This window comes from Mus caroli, chromosome 19 (assembly GCF_900094665.2).
Source record: "Mus caroli chromosome 19, CAROLI_EIJ_v1.1, whole genome shotgun sequence".
In the NCBI taxonomy this organism is placed as follows: Eukaryota; Metazoa; Chordata; class Mammalia; order Rodentia; family Muridae; genus Mus; species Mus caroli.
In genome coordinates this window covers 35,178,929-35,199,752 of record NC_034588.1, presented here as the reverse complement: position 1 = coordinate 35,199,752, position 20,824 = coordinate 35,178,929, and the positions used below count along the sequence as shown (strand labels likewise).

The following is a 20,824-nucleotide window of genomic DNA, read 5'->3' as shown; positions in this document are numbered from 1 at the left end:
CTCCCTCTCTCCCTCCCTCCCTCTCTCTCTCTCTCTCCCATGTGTGTACATGTGTGTAGTGCCTGAGGAGGGCACAGCAGGTATTGGTTCCTGCATAGTTGGAGTCACAGGCAGTTATTCTTTTCATTAAAAAAAATTGATTTAAAATTTAGCTTTGAGAGTTAAGACAGAATTTCCAACAATTTCTGAGATAGTCCTAAACATATCCTGCTATTTTATAGCATATATTTAATGTGACACCTTATTTTCAGCATTAACAGTTATAAAATCAAAATACTAATCAGATATGAATACTGTTGAAGATGCTCTGTAGTTTGAAGTATCAAGTATGGAGCCTATATTTAATTCTTTATCTAAAAATAATTCAATTTTATTAGTGTACACATTGGCTTTTACCTTAGCATACATATAATCATACCATTTAAAAATAATTATTCTAAACAAAAATTCTTTATCATTAGTAATTGTATAAGATTATACCATATATATATATAAACTATAGTACACCATATATTTCACATATATATTTCATATATGTATGGTATATATAAATATATGTGTGTATATGTATATATCCACAGTTTTATAAAATTTCTCAGACAAAAATGGGTCATGGAAGGAAAAATTGAAGAAGCCCTATCTTAGAGGTAAAGACCATGGATTTGAGAATCAGCCAGACTTAGGATCAAATACTGGCTTTGTATACACTGGCTGGGAAACTGAGTTGAATATGCGTGTTATATGCTTAGAAGTCAACAGTCTGGAACTTGTGTTTCCAAAGTCTCTAAAATGTTTTTGTACTCCCTTGCTCTTGATATCCCAAATCATCTGCAAGAACATGTGCTTGAAATTGGAATTTAGATGTTTATTTATTAATCAAGAGTGTGACTGAGTGCAAACTCGGGCAATATTCACAATATACACACTGACGGCCTCAGAAATACTGAAACGTAAACTTGTTTATGTTTCCAGGAAATTGCTTGCTGATTAGTACATAGAAAACATTTTTTAAATAGCATTTATTGTCAGAAAAAAATGCACAGTTAAGAAGACTTAAATGAATTTGGATTGTTGTGGTATATCTACAGTATAGTAGTATTCTGTGTCATTAGTGACATTTTTGTTTCTGTAAAACGAATATATATATATATATATATATATATATATATATATATGCATTAAGAAAATGCAGTTTATGGTGTAAAATTGTACATATTCCTTAAATCCCTAATAATCTGTACTAAATATATGTACAAAGAACAATACTGTCTTATTTATGTTTTGTTTACATAATGTATAGTTTTTTAAGTATTTTAGTAATTTTGGATCAGTGAACTGTTAGCAACGATGCAGAAGAATCTGCATATAATAAACTGAGTTGCTGTACAAAAAAAAAAGAAAAAATTAAAATAGTAGGTATGTATTTTTAGTTGGCAAATATTTTAGACTTTCCTGCATGCACATAGTTTAATTATGTTCTAGTAGAATTCAGTTAAACAAAACAAAGCACTCTCAATTTAACTGTACTATTGATTTCTTCATTATTTATTCAAGACTCAGCTTTGACTGAAGTTTAAACTTCATGACTCAGGCTATCTTGAGGACTTTCTCTTCCCCAATTATCTGCTACTGACCCATTATAAAACATATTATAAACATATAGATTATAAACATATTCCATTATGTTTTATAAGGATTCCCATGGACAAGAATTTTCATACCTTATTTAAGTGAGCTCTAATCTTTTAAAACAATCTGAAATCTCAAAAAAAGGATTAATTTCATGTAGTAAAAGCCAAACAATTCATTTAATGTTTACTGTAATGAGTAAGTTATTGTCACTAAAATATACAACACAAATTTAATGCTAAGGCTAAATTTTGTGCCAATGACAAATTCTAGACTCAGCTTCTGTCGTTTTTTTTTCTTTTATTGGATATTTTCTCTATTTACATTTCAAATGTTATCCCCTCTCTAGATCTCCCCCACCCCCGAACCCCCATCCCTTCCCCCCTTGCCCTGCCTCTATGAGGGTTCTCCTCCACTCCCTCTTTCCATCCACTCCCGTCTTCCCGTCCTGGAATCCCCCTACACTGGGGCATCAAACACCCTCACACCCAAAGGCCACTCCTCCCAATGATGTCCAACAAAGCCATCTTCTGCCATATATGTGTCCGGAGCCATGCATGGGTCCCTCCATGTGTACTCTTTGGTTGGTGGTTCAGTCTCTGGGAGCTCTGGAGGTTCTGGCAGGTTGACACTGTTGACCCTTATGGGGCTGCAAACCCCCTCAGCTCCCTCAGTCCCTTCTCCACTTCCTCCATGGGTTGCCCTGTGCTCAGTGCAATGGTTGGCTGCAAGCATCCGCCTCTGTGTTTGTCAGGCTCTGGCAGAGTCTTTCAGGAGACAGCTATATCAGGCTCTTGTCAGCAAGCACGAGTTGGCATCCACAATAGAGTCTGAGTTTGGTGACTGTATATGGGATGGATCTCCAGGTGGAACAGTCTCTGAATGGCCTTTCCTTCAGTCTCTGCTCCACTTCTGTCTTAGTGAAGGTTTCTATTGTTGTACTAAAACACAATAACAAAGCATCTTGGGGGAGGAAATGATTTATTCTGCCTTATAACTCTCAGGTCATATTCTATCACTTAGGGAAGTCAGAGTAGGAACTCAAGGCAGAACCTGGAGGCAGGAACTGATGCAGAAACTCTAGTAGAATGTTGCTTACTGGCTTTCCCCTCCTAAGTGCTCAGCCTGCTTTCTTATACCATCAAGGACCATCCACCCATGGTTGGCACTGCTCAATGTGGGATAGATTCCCCCATATCAATCACCTATCAAGAAAATGCACCACAGACATAATTATGCACAGGACAAACTGTTTCACAATGGAGGTTCCTTCTTCCCAGATGACTCTAACCTGTGTCAAGCTGACATAAGACCTAGCCAGCACAGTTCCCAATGCCAGCAGTGAGTGTATAGTACATTTTCTACTGTTGTGGGAACAGATAGTCAGCAGAGAATTAAGTAGAAACAAAAAGACTTCCCTAATGTAGGCCAGAGGTTGCCCCCACCCCTTGTTAAATCCTGTTCTTATTGCTTTAGGCTCTCAAGTAGTTTTAGAATCCCCACACTTCACTCAGCACAGCTTTTGGACTTTTCTCCGTGATCCTAGGTGCTATACACCTTTCAGATACAACCCCTAACTATGCTAAAGATGCAGGCTTAGTTCTCATTCGTTCATCTCCTCCACTGTCTTGAAAGTCAAGGCCACATCTTGCTTACTGCTGTTGTTTTGGCACAGAGAAGTTGTTCAATAAACATTAAGTAAACGGATGAATGAATGGCTAAATGCAGGAAAACGAAGGACGATCCAATGTAGTTACAGGTGGCTGTCAGAAGCCACTGGACAACCTCCTCTTCAGTGCCCTTTAAGTTGCTAGTTCAAGAGCCCACAGCCAGGAATACCCGGGAGGCATTATTCTTCTCTGTGCATGCTATGGCTGAGCTCACAGGAGTTAGTGGACTTAGTAGAGGGGTGGCAAGTGTGGTACCCTAATAAAGAGTGGCAGCAGCATCCCCATCCCCATCAGTGACTGTTACTGTCTCAAGACTGATTGGCAACTTAGCAGATACTGAGTTCCTTGTGTGCATCATCACACCCAGCCCTGAAAACAACTAGGCTTATTGGTCTGGTTTCCACTTGAGCGATGCAGAAACTGAAGTTCAGAAAAAGGAGAGCTCTAAGTAAGAGCAGGGATGTAGAGACTCAAACCCCAGACAGTGAGGCTCAAGTCCAGTGCCACCTCCACAACAGCATAAATGAGAGACTGGTACTCCCAACAGGACCAAGTGAGCCCGAAGTAACACTCCTTCATGCGTGAACATCTTTCATCATCTCATTTCAACAAAGCCTCTCTGTCTCCTCTCTCCTGATTTCATTTGACTGTGAATCCCTAAGGGTCTTCAGTATAACTACTGGCCATGGGCATACTGGAAATGAGGGGCTTGAACGCGGCAACATCTTCACATTGGCCTCTTTTCAAAGTTCCAAGTGTAGTGCGTGCAATATGTGGATGACACATGAACGGCCTTTCTTGGCCATAACCGCTTTGATGGGAGATTTGACCCATACTCCGGATCGTTTTAGGTTGTGTTGTCAGCCTCGTTTACCTATTGAGTCTTTGTAGCTTCAGACACAGTGCTTAGGCTCTCTCTTTAGCTCGTCGTTCAGAAGCAATTCTTGATCCGCCCGGTGAAACCCAGCTGTGATGTTCCTTCTCTGATTACATTTGCCTCTCCTTTATTCTGAGTGTTTTTGGTTGTTCGTTTGTTTGTTTGTTTGTTTTAACATTTCATTAGCGACCCTGAAAATTTGTCTTTTAGAACTGTTTCCGCTCTCACTATTTAGCGAGGTTTGGGGGGAGAGCCTTTGCATCCAGTCACTGTTCGATTAGATCTTGGTGTAGCATTTGGGATGACTCTGGTGGATGAGTTGGCATTTTAATTTGAAACTGCTAGCGCTGCTTTGGCACTATGGTTCTCACCAATCACCTTTCTGGGTTCCCTGTTTAGAATTCATAGGACCTTCTGTTATGGGACCTGCTGCCTTTCATCCTTCCTCCCGCTGCATCAACACTCTCACTGAGATTCAGGACAGAATGTTTTCTTTCCACAAAGCAATTTCTGGGGGTAAAATGAAGATGAAGAAGAGCGGACTGCCCCCTCAGGCTAGGGGCCCCATCTTCTGGCACGCTCATTCCTGGATCACAGCTAGCTGGCCAGATGCTGAGGTTTCCCAGGGGGTAGATTCTGTTCTTTGTATGATACCTGACTACCCAGGCCCCACAGCAGAGGCATTTTGTCATGTGCCCATCAAACTCCTGACGCTATGACGTATGGCCCCACTTCAGCTCAACAGCCCAGTGCTTTCTCACTTAGGGTGGTAAGGGCTCCTTCAGCTGGCCCAAGACCAAGCATTCCATTTTCTCTGGTATGGGAAACGATGGTCCACAAACTGCAGACTTCCTCATGTATTAGCATTCTTCCCATAGCTGACATGACTCTAGGCCACAGTGGACCCCTAACGAATATTTCTTAATTAATTAACTGCTACAGAAATATACTCAGCATCACATTAAGATATATTTTTATCCAACAAATAATTTCAAGATAGCAAAACTAATAAGTCAGGTCGTTTCTTTAAACAAACAGAAAAGCCTGGAATTGGAGCTATGTGCATACCTTCTCAGCCTGGTAGGCCTGCAAGGGCTAACTGTTTTGATTAGGAGGAAGTCAAGTGAGACAGCCGTTATAAACAGAGCTATTTGTGAGCTATAGTCATGCACTTCAAATGTGTATGCTTTCCTACTATGATTTCTGGTTTTAATATTCAGAGCTATTAACTCTTGAAAAAGAACCTGATAGGATATAGTTATTGCAGTAAATATATATATATATATATATATATATAATTTGAAAATGTGTTAGACTTTTCCATCAGAAGCAAAATACCCTCTATTTTCAAGTAAGATTCACTCTGTAAATCACACTCTGTTTTTTATATCACTGTTCTAGCTGTAGTCTAGCTATACCTTGACTAGTTAATCACAGATGTACAGACAGACATACAAAATTATTAAAAATGAACAGTGGAGCTTTTCCTTCCCAATACATACTTTACATGTCAGTTACGACACTTTGAACTGGTTAGCTGTCATATTTAATCTTGTCACTTACAAACAATGTAAGAAGGGGCAGCTGTGTTTGTGGCACTGTGCATTCTGTCAGCGGGTGCCATGTACACCCGTGAGAACCTTCAATTGCGTGGTTTGAGAAATTCTCTTCACTACATCTTTATTTTACTTTCCTCTTTCAGCACTGCGTACTCCTAAGGATTACTTTACCCCTTTCTCCTCATTTTTTTTATCTTGTCTGATGGAGATAATTTTGTCTTTGCTTTGGGAGAGACAGGTCTTTTAATACTGCTCAGGCCAGCTTCCAACTTGCCATCCTCCTGCCTGGGCCTCTCAAGGGCTGGGGTTCCAGGTTTGTACCAACAGATGCCATTGCACTCAGATACTTTGTGAGTTTATTGAAGCTAAAGATTCTTTTGACTGCCATTTCCACCATGTTAACCCGGAGAGAGATTCTAATGAGGAGAGCGGGAAGAGGGGTGTGACAAACGGACAGGAAGGGAGAAAGATTAACTGGGTCAAAGTAGTAGAAATCGCTCTACTAAAGCATAGGCGCTGCCCTTGTCCATCTATAAATAGCTCACCCTTGCAATTAAGGCCATATCCTGGCTGATCAATGCTTTGTATCAGAACACATCTCTCTCACTTTTTTTCTTATTAATACAGAATTTATTTGTCTTCTCTCTGTCAAACCCTGAGCCAAGCACTTTCCCCAGACTTCTTGGGGAAGTACAGGAAAAGGAACATACAGGGCAGACGAGACACGAAAGAACCATGGGAGGTGGAAGTGGAGACAGCTGCTTCACATGGCGAAGAGGATGAGAAAGGCAAAAGAGCTCCATGGCCTCTGAGAGGGCAAAGCCCAGAATCCCGTAGAAGAGTTGTTGCTTCAGTGAAGGGTTCCTGGCATAGCCAATGATGAGACTCCCCAAAATAGTCCCAGTCCCTGCCCCAGAGCCAGCCACCCCAACTGTCGCAGCCCCAGCTCCAATGAACTTGGCAGCTGTGTCGATGTCCTTGGAAATGGCGCTGGTTTGGAAACTGCGGCTAGGGATAGATAAGTGAAGTCAGAGGCTGCCGGACCGCCAAGCTGCTGAGGCTCTCATCTGTTGGCATCTGTGGTCGCTTCAACTCCACTGCAGACAGCGGACGGACGACTCAGCAGTTGAGAGGTGCTCCTGAGAGAGGTGCTCCTGATCAGGGAGCGGGTAGAGACGAACTTGGAGCAGGCGTACCTTTTCAGGGGTGAGGGGCCGAGGCAGGAGGGCTGCTTCCAGGGCAGAGAAGACAGAGAGCCAGAACACATCTCTTGAGGGCACGGAGAGACTGCCCAACAAATTAAGAGCAATTACCCTGAAATTTAGTTTGCTTTCTGTTACGGTGATAAAACACCATGTTCTCAAGCAACCCGCGGAGGAAATGGTTTATTTTACTTAACACTTCCATATCACACTCTAGCACTGAAGGAAGCCAAGGCAGGAACCTGGAGTCAGAAACTAAAGCAGAGATCGTGGAGCAATGTTGTTTCCTGGCTTGCTCTCTGTGGCTTGCTCAACCTGCTTCTTCTACGATCCAGGACCATATTCCTAGGGGTGGTACCACCCACAGTGGACTGAGCCCTCCCATATCAAACAAAAATCAAGAAAATGCCCTCAATTGAGGTTTTCTCTTCCCATGTGACTCTAAGCATGTACCAAGTTGACATTAAAACTAACTGTCACATTGCAAAATCGCGAGGATTGGAGTTCAGATCCCAGCTCCCGTGCAGCAAAATTGGCATCCTATGGTGCTGAAAACTCCTTCAGCTCCCTGAGTCCTTTTCTAGCTCCTCCATTGGGAACCCTGTGCTCAGTCCAATGGTTGACTAAGAGCATCCACCTCTATATTTGTCAGACACTGGCATAGCCTCTCAGGAGACAGTTATATCAGGCTTCTGTCAGCAAGCACTTCTTGGCATCCACAGTAGTGTCTGGATTTTTAAACTGTATATGGGATGGATCCCCAGGTGGGGCAGTATCCTGGGGACTAAACCACCAAGCAAAGAGTACACATGGAGGGACCCATGGCTCCAGATGCATATGCAGCAGAGGATGGCCTTGCTGGACCTCAGTGAGAGGAGAGGCCCATGGTCCTGTGAAGGCTCTATGCCCCAGTGTAGGGGAATGCCAGGACAGGGAACTGGGAGTGGGTAGGTTGGTGAGCAGGAGGAGGGAGGATGGGATGGGATGGGGGGGGAGGTTGGAGGGAAAAGCAGGAAAAGGGATAACATTTGAAATGTAAATAAAGAAAATATCTAATAAAAAAAATAACCATTGATAAAAATCTCAAAAAACAAAACAAAACAAAACAAAAAAACACACCTATCACCCAGACTCTGAAGTATGGAGACACGAGTATTGCTGTGACCTTCTGGCTTCCAGCCTGGCCCAAAACATGAAAGGGGAAGACTCTGCCTCAGTGAAATAGGCAGAGAGCAACGGGAGACCTGACACTTTCCTTCAGCATACCTATGTATGTATGCATACACATACATGTGTATGCATGAACAAATAAATTGTTAATATCTCTGAGTTTTGGAACCTTTTCTTTTTAAAGCCAGCTTTGATTATAGTCTGGTTGTTGGCCATCTTCAGACCATCCCATAAGCTACGGCAAAGCTGGAAGTCTACAGAGCCCTGTGTGAGCGCCTCCTGACGTGGGCATGGTGATGATGAGCTGCTAGACAGCCTTTGCCCCAATTTTTTTCCTTCAGGTTGCTCCAATCCCCATTTGTAACCCAAGCCACTTCTAGCAAGTGGGTTCCACAGATCTTCATTAGCTCATGTACGCCTGGGAAGAAAGACCGGCACAGCATGAGCCTTCCCTGTACACACCTCACTTTCTCTCTTAAATTGTGGTAAAATATCAAAAAACATTAGCGATTCTCCCCTAACATTTTTGAGTAGTGTTCACAGGCATTAAGTACAATCCCACACAGCTACTTCACTACCCATTTCCAGAACTGTCCTCTTGGAAAACTGAGTCTGCCCACTAACTCCACATCTGCCGTTGTCTCGGCTTCCATAATAGCCATTGTACTTTCTGCCTCTGCCACCAAGACCATGTGCCTTGTACAAGTGGGATTTTCTGTCTCCTCCTTTGTTTCCACCTCCCCGCCGCTTCATTTTCACAGACTTCAAACATGAATTCTCCCTGGGAGAGGTCACCCTTTGACCCTCTTCCTTCCCTTGTTTCTCCAGGGAAAAGATCCCGTGCTTTTCCATCTCTCTCACTCTGCTCCATTCATTAAAGTAACTGGGGAATTTTCCAGTTCTTCTATCCAGGTATGAGCATCGAAGTTCAGCTGACCATAACCAAGAACGAGAGCTGCCGCCATGTAAAATCTCAGAACTGGCTGAAAGTAAGTCCCAAAATCCAGTACAAGTCTTAACTCTTCACTCATCTTTAGTGACCATAATTTCTTCTTGACAGGAAATGCCATTTAACCCACTTCTGATGTTTCCCACCCAACACCCCGCTGGATCAACTTTCAACATCCCATGTTAGAGTGTGTAGATTTCTGCTGTGCAAAGACTGAAGGGGATTCTGAGAACTAAAGTCTAGGAACTAACCCATACTTAGTGCTGCTTCTCTGAGAGAGTGTCCAAAGGCTTGCACAACTCCTGAGAAATGACCTTACAGAACACAATCTGCTTGAAAGCTGGAGACTGAATGTGTCTTATGCCTTCTTTACCAGTTTCTTCTGCTTCCTGGTTTTCTTTACACAGGGTCTGGTATGGAGCTGAGGCTGGTCTCAAACTAAATATCTTGGTGCCTCAGCCTCCTCAGTGCTATATCCCTTGAACTTTATGATCAATCTTTCATTAGCATTTTAAACTTGGAAGCTGCTGACCAAATCCGTGCCACAGGGCACATACTGAACAATAATAGAGGGGGCCAACTGAAGCAGAGCCCTCAGGCATCGCCTCCAGATTCACTGAATCACTCGTGGTTCCAGACCTACTAAGCAAGATCAGGATTCGGCATAGTCTGACAATACCTTTTTTCTTTTTTAAAGATTTATTTATTTATTTATTTATTATATGTAAGTACACTGTAGCTGTCCTCAGATACTCCAGAAGAGGGCATCAGATTTCGTTACAGATGGTTGTGAGCCACCATGTGGTTGCTGGGGTTTGAACTCGGGACCTTTGGAAGAGCACTCGACACTCTTAACCACTGAGTCATCTCGCCAGCCCCTACCTTGTGCTTTTGAAGCTTTGTGTGTTTGTGCTTTCTTCTTTAAATATTATTTTTTAAACTAAATTAAATATAGTTTGTGAGACAGGGTCCTCACAACGCAGCCATGACTGGCCTGGAACTCTTTTTGTAGACCAAGCTGGCATTCCTTTGGAAATTTAAATTAATGAAAATCACATGCATTTGCTGTTGTACAATGTAATGCTTTGAAATACACATACACCATAGAGTGGCTTATTGGTATATGTGTGTGTGTATGTGATAAGAAACTAACTTGTTTTTATGTATATTTCCCGCTGCCTATTGAAGAAACATATATTTAACAAAGGCACTTTGAAACGTTGCAAACTGCATGGAAGAGGGCCTTGAAGCTGAAATCAGCCTATAAGATAGCAAACTAGAAACAATAGAAATAAGGCCAGAGGAGGGAAAAAAGGTCAACCAGCTTACGGTAGTATTTAGCAGTTTGACAGTTATTAGGAACCATTAAGAAGCTATAAACAGCAAATTAAACTCCACCTCTTGCTTAAGAGAGCAACTGAAAGCTCTTACGTTAGCTAATGGGCTAGCATAGCTCATGAGACGCTATTCTGACCAAGGAAGTACAACAGCAATCAAGATCAAGTTACTATCACAGCAGCAGGTATGCTGGCCAGTTTTTACTTTCACAGATCTAAGGGGCACTGTTTGCACTCCTAGTTGGAACCCTAGAAGAAGAAAGAAAATAGCTTAACTGACTTCTTTTATTTCAGGCTGATTCATTTGTCTGACATAACTCCATCTCCTCCCTTTGAACACTTTAGAGTCTTTTACATTCCTTATATAATACTCGCCACAATTATGTATTAGTCTCTAACTATTTCATGCATACAAGTCTTGCCTCCTTGTAAATATACATACAGCAAGCAAGATGACTGGCAACACTTCAGGGGGATCTTCCATAACACCTTCAGTCTACAGGGTGTACAGTATGTGGTAAGTTTGGGATGGTGAACTCACATGAGGATGTTTGACTGCTGTGGAGTCAAACACATTGAAACCATGCCAATTCCACATGCTAATCTTGGCTTAATGTCTTGAGAAGAGCACCATGGAAAATGTTGACTTGCTAGTGTCTGGGGGCCCATCAGAGCAGAGAAACCTTTAACCCTGTGGTGGTGGTTACTGTGTAGACAGTGTATGTTCCCTGAGGGTGGCGATGCATCGCTAGCACCAACTTCCTCCATATTACTGTTTCAGATTCCTATTCCTGTATAGTGTGCTTTCCTAGTAGTCCTCATTTAAAGCCGATCCCCCACAAGTTAAGGTGATAGAAAACCATCCAACGTAGCACTCAATATGGTATACCAGGAGGAAGTACTATTTCTATTAGACCTGCCAAGGGTGAACGTGAGGGTAGGGCATGCCAGGCTGAAGATCAAGGAGCAAGGTCACTCACTAGCCAGCGGATAGCTCTGGTCTGAGGGCTCGTGGTAGAGGGACAGCATCACTCTCTGTGACAGAGCAGCCGGATGTCAGATGGAGCTCTCGGGCAGCCCCCAGGCAGTGAAACACAACCTTGCATGGTCCCTGTCTGGTTGGGAGCTTCCTGCCAGGGAAGGCTGCCAAGCAGTTTGTGACAGCTGTGTAGTGAGCAAGTCTCCGAGACTCTCTAGTGCACTGCCTCTTCTGACTGGCCTGCCTGTGTATCATGTGAAGTCACAGGGAAGTCTGGATGCTTCAGCACCCTTTTCCACTGGCCTCCATTTCTCTGAGGTACCCCTGCCTTTCTGGGCTTTTACAGTGGGACACATTGAAGAGTGGTTCTTTTCTTTTCTTGTCATCAGAAACCTATTGGTTTTGTATGTAAGGAATATCTAGGTTTCACTCTCTTGCCAAGTGCTGCTGATTTTCAATGCAGTCATATGATCATATTTACTTGATAACATCTTGTCAGACTAATTGACATCTCTCATGGATTATTTCAAGAAGAAACTACCCTCTGTGTGTGTGTGTGTGTTTAAGTTTTAAAGATGAATGAGATGGTTCTTTAGGAAAGATGCCACAAAGCCTGAAGACCTGAGTCCAATCACTGGAATCCATGTGATGGAAAGATAGATCAAAGTCTTACAGATTGTTCTCTGATCTCTAGACACACAATTGTAACACACACGCACTCATTCACCCACCCTCACATGCAAAATAAAAATAAAAAACAAATCAAAGGTAAAATTTTAGCCATCTACTTATTTTTGGAAAAAAATGAACTTTAAAATATTAATACGTATTTGTTTAAGTTTTAAGGAACTTAATTATTCTATGGACTTAAAACAGTTACTTTTGCTTCATCTTCTTTCATCTTCTTAGAGTTTATGACAATTTTCCACCAGCAGTTGCATACTGGCTTATGATCATAGACTATTCTCTAAAGGCAAATATGAAAAGTTGAAAATGAAATTCCAGACATTACCTTTCAGCATTATTCGTCCAGTGGATCCTCCGAAGGAGCTGAGAAGGCCACTTCTTGCTCCTAAAGATGTAGTTGCCTCTAGGAGAGAACCGGTGATGTACTGAGCTATGGATGTCCTTTGGAGGGTAGCACGGAACTCACATTCAGTGTCTCGTACACACTGCTTTAAGCAGGGACCATCTCCAATCCTTCCATGGGCTGTCTCAGAGTTTGGGAGCTGTGTGGAGCAATGGAGAAGAGATCCAACCGTATCTTCTATTTCTTCCCCTCTTCTCACGGCACTGTAGATCTGTGAATAGCACAAAGCACAGGAAGTATTCATCTAGTTTCTTAGAAAAGCAAATTAACTTGTTGACAAGATGCCAAGATGACTTATTAAGAAAGAAGGCTCAGTCGGTCTAAGCACAAACACCTTTGAGCTCTGCGCTCATGCATTAACCTGAACATTCCACAGACACCATTTATTTGGAGAAGCTCTGTGTAGTTATGAAATAGGCCATTCAAACAACTCTGCTATCAAACAGAACACTTAGAGTTGCACCAACCAAAAATATATTCAGCTCAAATTTCTCCTCCTCCACAGGAGAACATTGCTCTCCTGTAGAGCCACAAGGACAAACATTTCTCTCATCCTTTTGGGCTCTCCTACATGACTGACCAAGTCTGCCTGTTTCCATCTGTGACCTCCATAGGGAATTCTTGTTCCATGAACAAAGTAAGGCAAAGATGAAAGGGGTGTGGGGAAGGCTTCCCTTATGGATATCCGCTTCCTGTCTATCAGGTAGCATCTGAGCCTTTGACCATTTTATTCTCTTCCTCCTCCCTCTTCTCCACATTTAAAGAGTTAGTCCCTGCCCAGTATTCCAGTTCTGACATTTTCTTGAATCCTTCTCCCTTGAACGGTTATACTTGAACACCAAGGATGCTCTGATTGGAACATATTCCCAACCATGTCTTCTGCCTATTCTAATGTAGTCCTTCAACATGCATGGACACAGACACAACATGCATGGACTCAGTGTGATTCGCTGTGTCAGAAACATATGGGCAGATACAAAGGGTACAACATTCTGCTTGCACTGTAGTTATCTCCACATTGCTTGGAAGAAGAGGCCTGGCTATTGTGGAGTTCAACAATATTGCAGGGAGGAACTGTTGGTTTGTCTGAGATGTCCTGGAGTTTTTTAGAGTCTTTGAGATTGTATGTGAACAACATGGAAAAAATGTCACACCAAGGGACATCTGTAGCTTTGTAAAGAAGGAAGGAAGGGACGCTACTTGACAGTGAATTCATCATGACACCTTGAACAGCTTGCTTTGCTTTATTCACAGTTACTGTGTCAGGTCTGGGGAAATCAAACATCTTACAGAGATCACAGACCTACAATGCGCTTGTGGCAATGGATGTCTCTTCATGGTGCTGTACAGTCCAAATTTCACCTTTAACTGTGGCTCTTAAGAGGCCCCAGTATTAGGTCCTTATGAAACCCTGTGATAAAACCAAACCCTCACAGCATTCAAACTAGAAAAACATAGATTTCTACTCTGCTTTCTTCTGCATGCTGATACATCCCTGTCACTTGGAGTTTGAATAAGAATGCTTAGTTTTACTCTCTGTCATTAGAGTTCTGTAGATCAGTGTGTCCAAGTGAATGGTGTGTTGAGATTGTGTCCAGATTCTGAGGTCATATGTGTGGGATAGATACCTAGTTATGATTTGACTGGTCAGAGAACTGGTCATGAACACAACAAGGGTAAGTTACTTGAAGGTTTTGAGCCAGGATCCTCCTCTGTAAAGTGGGGCCAATAATACTCAGTTCTTAGGGATATTGTGGGACCCACTAAGGAAACTCCTCTGGCATACCTGACTTTGTGTTAAGAAATAGCACCCATTACAGTTGGGTAACTCTTTAAGAGAGAATGCACTCCTCACGAAATGATGAGAGATTGTTAACAGAGAGCAAGTCTACGTTATTCAGCATGATTTATTGTTGTGTTTTATGTGTGGCTACACAATGTCATCCTAACCCTATCTGGGAAATGCAGAACTTAGGACATGACTTTCTTCTCAATGTCTGTCTTTTCTTAGACATCGATGTCCTTAAAGAAGGAGGGAAATCTCCATTGTCACCCTGTCCTATGTACCAAACCATACAAACAATCCACACCACAGTCAGTCCCTCACAAGTTCAGGAGTAGATAGTCCAGATGTTCAAGGGCAGGAATCCCTTTGGAGAACTAAGAAAGTCTCCATAGGAAAAGCAGGGCTCAACTTTAGCCTTGGAGAGCAGTTGTGACTTAAATTGCAATGAGTGGAGGAGGTAATTCGGGAGAGAACCCACGTGATGAGACTAGAAAATGGAGACTCTGTCCGGTCAATAGCGAACAGAGCAGGGTGGGCAGAGCAGAGATGGGGGAGGTGATAATTTGCAATGAGGAAGGCCAGACAGCCTGATCACAGAGTGCCTTAACTGTTATAGCAAAGAGTTCCAACCCGTTAGAGGTTGCAACCCTTAACACTTGGTATTTGTTTGTTCTCAGAAGAAGAGTTTTGTTTAAAAAGATGAACAGACAGTTCCCAGTTACTTATAGGTTGCCTACTTTCTTTTCATGCCAAGCTGCCCCAAAGGCTTACTGTGCCCACAATCATGGCCTTATGAACTATACTTATTATAATACTTTCATAGATATCTAATGGCCCGTTCAGTCCTTCTCCGGCTTTTCCAATGTGCTTTTCCCAAACCCTTAGAAAATAGAAGGAATGACATGACATACAGACTTCTTAGTCACAGAAACATAGTCACAGTAAATAGGCCTCATCTGGGGATTTAATCAGCCCAACAGAATATTAAAGACAACCACTAATGTTGTAAAGACATTTATTTTGTTTTGGTTAATTGCATGTTTGAGTGTTTCTCATGTTATTTGACCAATAATTGTTTTCTAAGGAACACTTAACCTACAGATGAAGCTTGGTACAATACAATTTGTTCATAGCCAATAGACTTCGGTTCACAATTCCTCAATCCTGGTGGAATCCCTGACATACTCTCCCCACTCCCACAACTCTTTTGAAGTTCATTTCTCATTATCCCACACTTCCATGTCCACCTGCTCTGATTTTCTTTTTACCATGCCTTCAGGAAAGTTACCATGCAATAGGAAAGTGCCAATAAGTACCTACTATAGGAAGGTGGTAATGTGGCAGCCTCGAGTCAGATTCAGGCATCAGATTGGCTTCATCAAACACTATTTCAATATCAGTGAAGTTTATATGTACATGTGAAGCTGCAACATTTCCTCAAACCTGAATAGTCTCATAGCACTGAGCTTGCCACAAATTATCACGTGGCAGGACTTCTCTACTGTCATATGGAGCAACATGTTTTACTGGTCGGCACCAGTCTACCTCTCTTTAGTTATCATATTTGTCCAATATCTCATTATTGGTCATATATTGGTGCGGCTCCTTCTTTCAGTGATTTATGGAGAGGGTGTAGATTTATACAATAAGTATGCATGGAGCCTTTCCAATATGTCCGATCTGTGCTCTTTCTGTGTTAAATGAGTGTATATGGAGAAAGCCAGTTTGTACTGCCAAAGGGTTTCACCCCATGCTATACAAGCTGCCAAGGGAGGAAAGCAACCAATAGTCTAACCTTGCTGTGATGTCCACGAACTTACAATGACTAGCATGACAAAATATCTCTAAGAGTACAACAGTGGCACTCATAGCTTAGCAGTAACCAACAGCTCTCTAATTAGACTTCAGGCTTCCTCAACAGGAGGGAAAGAAGGCGTGGTACTAAAACCTAGGTGAGCACATGGGACTACTGAAGTTTTGGATCTATGAGGAGAACCAATTGTTGCCACTCTACTAAACCTGAGCATCCTAAATGTATCCTAAATACTTAGCATTAGACCCACGAGTGAGTGTAGCTCACATCCCTCCTCGAAGAAGCTTCTCTTTGCAAGAGCTCGTTATAGAAAAACACAGCTGGTCAAAACGTAGGCAACGGTTGATCATGGGGTGCTTAGCCCTGATGGATACACCTATAGCACAAGTCCTACACCAAAGGCTCAGGGAACCTCTTAGAAAAGGGAATGGTTAAGTCAGAAAACCAGGAGTCTGTGGTTCTGTGAGATTGTGTTTCCTAGAAACAACAAGGAAGCTTCACCCATGATATCGCAATAATATGTCTACCTACACAGGACCTGAACAAGGGCAACAGCAATGGACATGTTAAAGTGCAAGGAGAAAATCTTACAGAGCCCCTAGACAAAGAACTATGGGCATCAGGGAATGCTGTGAGCAGGATTAGTCTTCCCCAGGGCTGAGACCCTTAATTAGTTCGCCAATACCAAGTAGTCAGTCCTGAGATCAAATACATACAAATGACACAATGAACTCAGCAGGTTGTGATTACATATTTATGTTTTTATGTGTATGTATACATACATTCTCCCTCTCCCTCCCCCCCCCCCCCCCNCNCNCNNNNCCACACACACACACACACACACACACACACACACACACACACACACACACACTAACAGTCCATAAATTTGAGAGGAAGCAAAGCAATACATGGAAGAGATTGGAGGGGAGAAGTGATGTAATTATATTTTAGTTAAAAAAAATAAAAGGGAATAAGAAGGCTGTGACTCACCTTAAGTAGAAAGTGAAGCGTTCTAAGAATGAACATCTAACCTGCCACCATCTCTATTACCCTCACCACCAAAGCCCAGAAAGAGGATCTGAGTTAATGAGCCTCAGGCATACCAATATTCAACCAACAAATTCAAAATGTTTATTAGGAAAATGCCGAGCTATGGACAGTATGGTAGTAGACATGGGGATCATGCCAAACCAAGTCACTACATCTTACCAGATCACTCCCTTATAAAAAGGAAGGAGTTCTGGAGCAGTACTCAATACTTACTAAGGCTCTGGTGTGTTGCTTTGACTCCTAGCTCTCTGCCCTGCTTCCCAGCTGTGTGATTTTCCTCAGATGCATCCCTGCTGTGCATTCTGAAGCTCAGTTAATTTCTCTGCAATATATGGACTTGGGAATATCTGCCTCATAAAGCGGAGACTAGAATTACAGTCTCTGATAAAGATAACACATTAAAAGAGCATCTGGCACTTAGCCAGTGGTGACAGGATAGTGGTGGCTGCTGACTATAAAACAGTGGTGGCAGCTATAAAACTTGCTGTTCATTCTCTCCTTGCTAACCTTGGCTAGCCTTGCCATTTTGCAAGTGATGGGAACTTACTCAAGCAGAACCTTACAAAAATAGTTTTTGTAATGGGGTTTGCTCTCTCTTGTTGCTTCAGGCTTTACAACGACTACCATGTGAAGAAGCCTCCATTAGCCAGCTAGCAAAGGAGACTCTAGCTCACTTGTTCCTGTCATCCCAGCTGATGTTCTGCGGAGATCTAGCCTCACAGAGAAACCATCCGTGTTCCCAGGTCCTCCACTTCCAATTCAGTTGCGCCATAGACGTTCAAGACATAGATACTAGACTATCTACATGGCTACGTAGATACTAGTAGATCTAGACTAGGAAAATAGCCAGATAATTCACACAGTCATGGAGCAAATACATGACTGCTGTGGATAGTCACACAGCTCAGTTGTGGGATTCAAGATCCTGTTGTTATTTGGCAAGAGGTTTTAGCAATACTAACACTGATGTTGTTATTCATACTTTTCCTTCTTATGCTAAATTACTTTTAAAATAGTCAAGTTGTGACTAATGGATGACCAAAAGTGTTTCCTTTATATGGGGATTTATAGTTTTGAAATCACAAAGTGAAAAAGCATATAAACTTTATCCCGCGTGATTAATGTGGTAAGAGAATGTGCTGAAAAGAAGGCAGACTACTGCCCTACATGGGTCAATATTATTTTTGAGATAAAATAAACATGTCACAATATAGCCACCAAGCTTGCTAAATAGCCATGTGCTCCTTCCTTCAGTTGTTTGACCATCCATTTGTGTTTACTGAGAACACGTAACGAGCCTTGTCAGACTACTGGCAATCCACGAAGAAGTGCCGTGTCAATAGGGAAGCTGACAGGAAGCAAGCAAACCAAATAAATTCATTAACACTTGGCAGCTGACAGGCATGATGATGGTCTGAGTTCACATTCAAAGAACCCACACAGAGACAGATGCATGCCTGTAATCCTTAGCGTAAGAGTCGAGGCAGACACGGGAAAGTCTTTGAAGCCCACAGGCCAACTCACTTTGTGTACACAGTGGCAAACAACAAAAGACCCTCATCGGCATTAAACAAAGTGCAGAACAAGAACTGCCTCAGTACAGGGGAACACCAGGGCCAAGAAGTGGGAATGGGTGGGGGAGGGTGGGGGGGACTTTTGGAATAGCATTGGAAATGTAAATGAAATAAATACCTAATTAAAAAAAGGAAAAAAAAGATGTAGAGCTAGTAAATTAGTTTAGATAATTGGGAAAAAAAAGAACTACCATCCAAGGTTGTCCTCTGACCTCCACACTCATACACTATTGCATGTATGAGCCTGCACTCACAAATATGAACATATGCACACATATAAACACACACACATTGAACTCACTATGTAGACCAGACTGACCTCAAACTCACAAAATTTGTCATCTGTCTCTGTCTCCCAACTGCTAAGATTAAAGATGTGTACCACCATGCTCAGCACCTCAATTATATTTTTTAAAATCGCGGACTGGGTTGGAGCTATAGCTCATGATAGAACAACTACCTAGCATGAAAAGGCCCTGTACTCTAACTCCAGTCCTGAAAACAAAAGCATAGTGTTCTATATTCTCAAGAAATGTTTTGAATGTCTTTTAGGTCTTGCTGATATTTCTGTAAGTAAAAACAAAAAAACAAAATGGGAAACTAACCTAAGAGTCTGTATTGAGCCATTGTCAACTTTTAGAGATTTAAGATTTATATAATAAGATCAATGCTGTATTAAGTATAAGCACACTTCAGCCACTTAATGAACCTCTCCACAGAATTACACTCATCCCACTGTGACAAGTGCTGCCAGGGTTGGTTGGAACAAAATGACCTTAATATTTTAAAGCCATTTGCTAGTGCCATTCTTGCATAGGGGATGCCATGAAGAAACCAATACCAAGGCACGGAGTCTAGATCCAAAACAGAATAAAATAAGTAGAGTGAAGGCAAAGATGGCACCATGATGCAGATGGGAACACAGCCAAGGACTGAAGATCCCTAAGAGGCACAATGCAGCCACACATACCACATTAGCAGACCTTACTCAGGAAGAAAGCTTGTTCCTCTCTACAGAGAGAAGGGACTTTGTCTTCACTTGAAGAAATGACCAAAAAGAGTCAACTTTGTACAGTTTTGTTTCCAGAGCTGTTTCTCTGGAACCAGAGTTATAGAAAATGATGTTTTAGGTCCTGCCAACACACCTTCAGAAATCTTCCAATAGGAAGAACGCTTATACTAAGTATACTTAGTCTACTTAGGGGTTCATTGACTGCACCACGCTTGCTATTACATCAACATTTCTGGTGTGTACAAAATGAGCCAAGCACTGAGACAGAGTTCTATGTAGGCCCCAGAAGAGCTAATTAAAGAGGTCCTGCCATGACCACCATTTAGAAATAAGGTGCGCATGGTTAAGATTTGGTGTCAGGATCTTATAACTTTAGCACAGGGCTCTAATTACCAAGCTGAATCCCTGGGCAGTTTGCTATAGACGGAAAAGAAAGAAACAACCACCGAAGAGATCCCCTCTCTTTACTCCTACTGGAAGCTCAGCTCATGGGGACTTTGTTTTTCCTCACTATACGTCCAGAGCAGTGGTTGGTGTTATAATATCTCAACAAACACCCCCTGATTCATGAATGAGTCTCTCTAATACATCTTCAACACAAACTTCCTGAGAATCTCTCAACTTTTGGGGTCATGGATCCACTGGATTCATCTGAACCACAGATGACATTATCAACTCTATTTGATGCACATTAGATGTAAAAATCACATTAAATTACATCAGATCCCCACAAAGTATTCAGAACAGCTATTGCCAAATAAGGCTGTCATTGTTACTAACAAATTGTGGCCAGTCCTGAGAAAAGCATTAATAGTTTTAAGTACTATTTCACTGTATGTTGATTGATTGGTGTAGAGTAAAGAATACTAATCTTATCCATTTTTAATTATAAATATCCATAAAATGATTATTTGGAAGGATCAAAGAGCCTCGTTAAACCCAGCATATGGATTTATGAATTGCCTTTTCTAAATCAAATTAATCCAATAAACATTGTTAGACTTATAGACTTTATAATGAATGACTGAGATTAGTTATTCAAAAAAAAAAAAAGATTATCATAGAGACCATTCACTCTCTATCTCTTCCACTCTCAAGACAGGGTCTCAGTAGGCAAACCTGGC

General features: G+C 42.0%; 1 protein-coding gene and 1 pseudogene across 7 annotated transcripts in view; both read right to left on the bottom strand.

Annotated features, from left to right (window-relative positions):
• The window catches only part of Plce1 (phospholipase C epsilon 1), a 314,404-nt gene that overhangs the window by 171,642 nt on the left and 121,938 nt on the right, over positions 1-20,824 (bottom strand). For all 7 annotated transcript variants that reach the window (XM_029472801.1, XM_029472800.1, XM_029472803.1 and 4 more), the window contains exon 3: positions 12,385-12,673. In XM_029472801.1, the coding sequence (XP_029328661.1) occupies positions 12,385-12,673 (289 nt within the window). The remainder of the gene's footprint in view (positions 1-12,384; positions 12,674-20,824) is intronic.
• Positions 6,025-6,930, bottom strand: LOC110285950 (annotated as a pseudogene).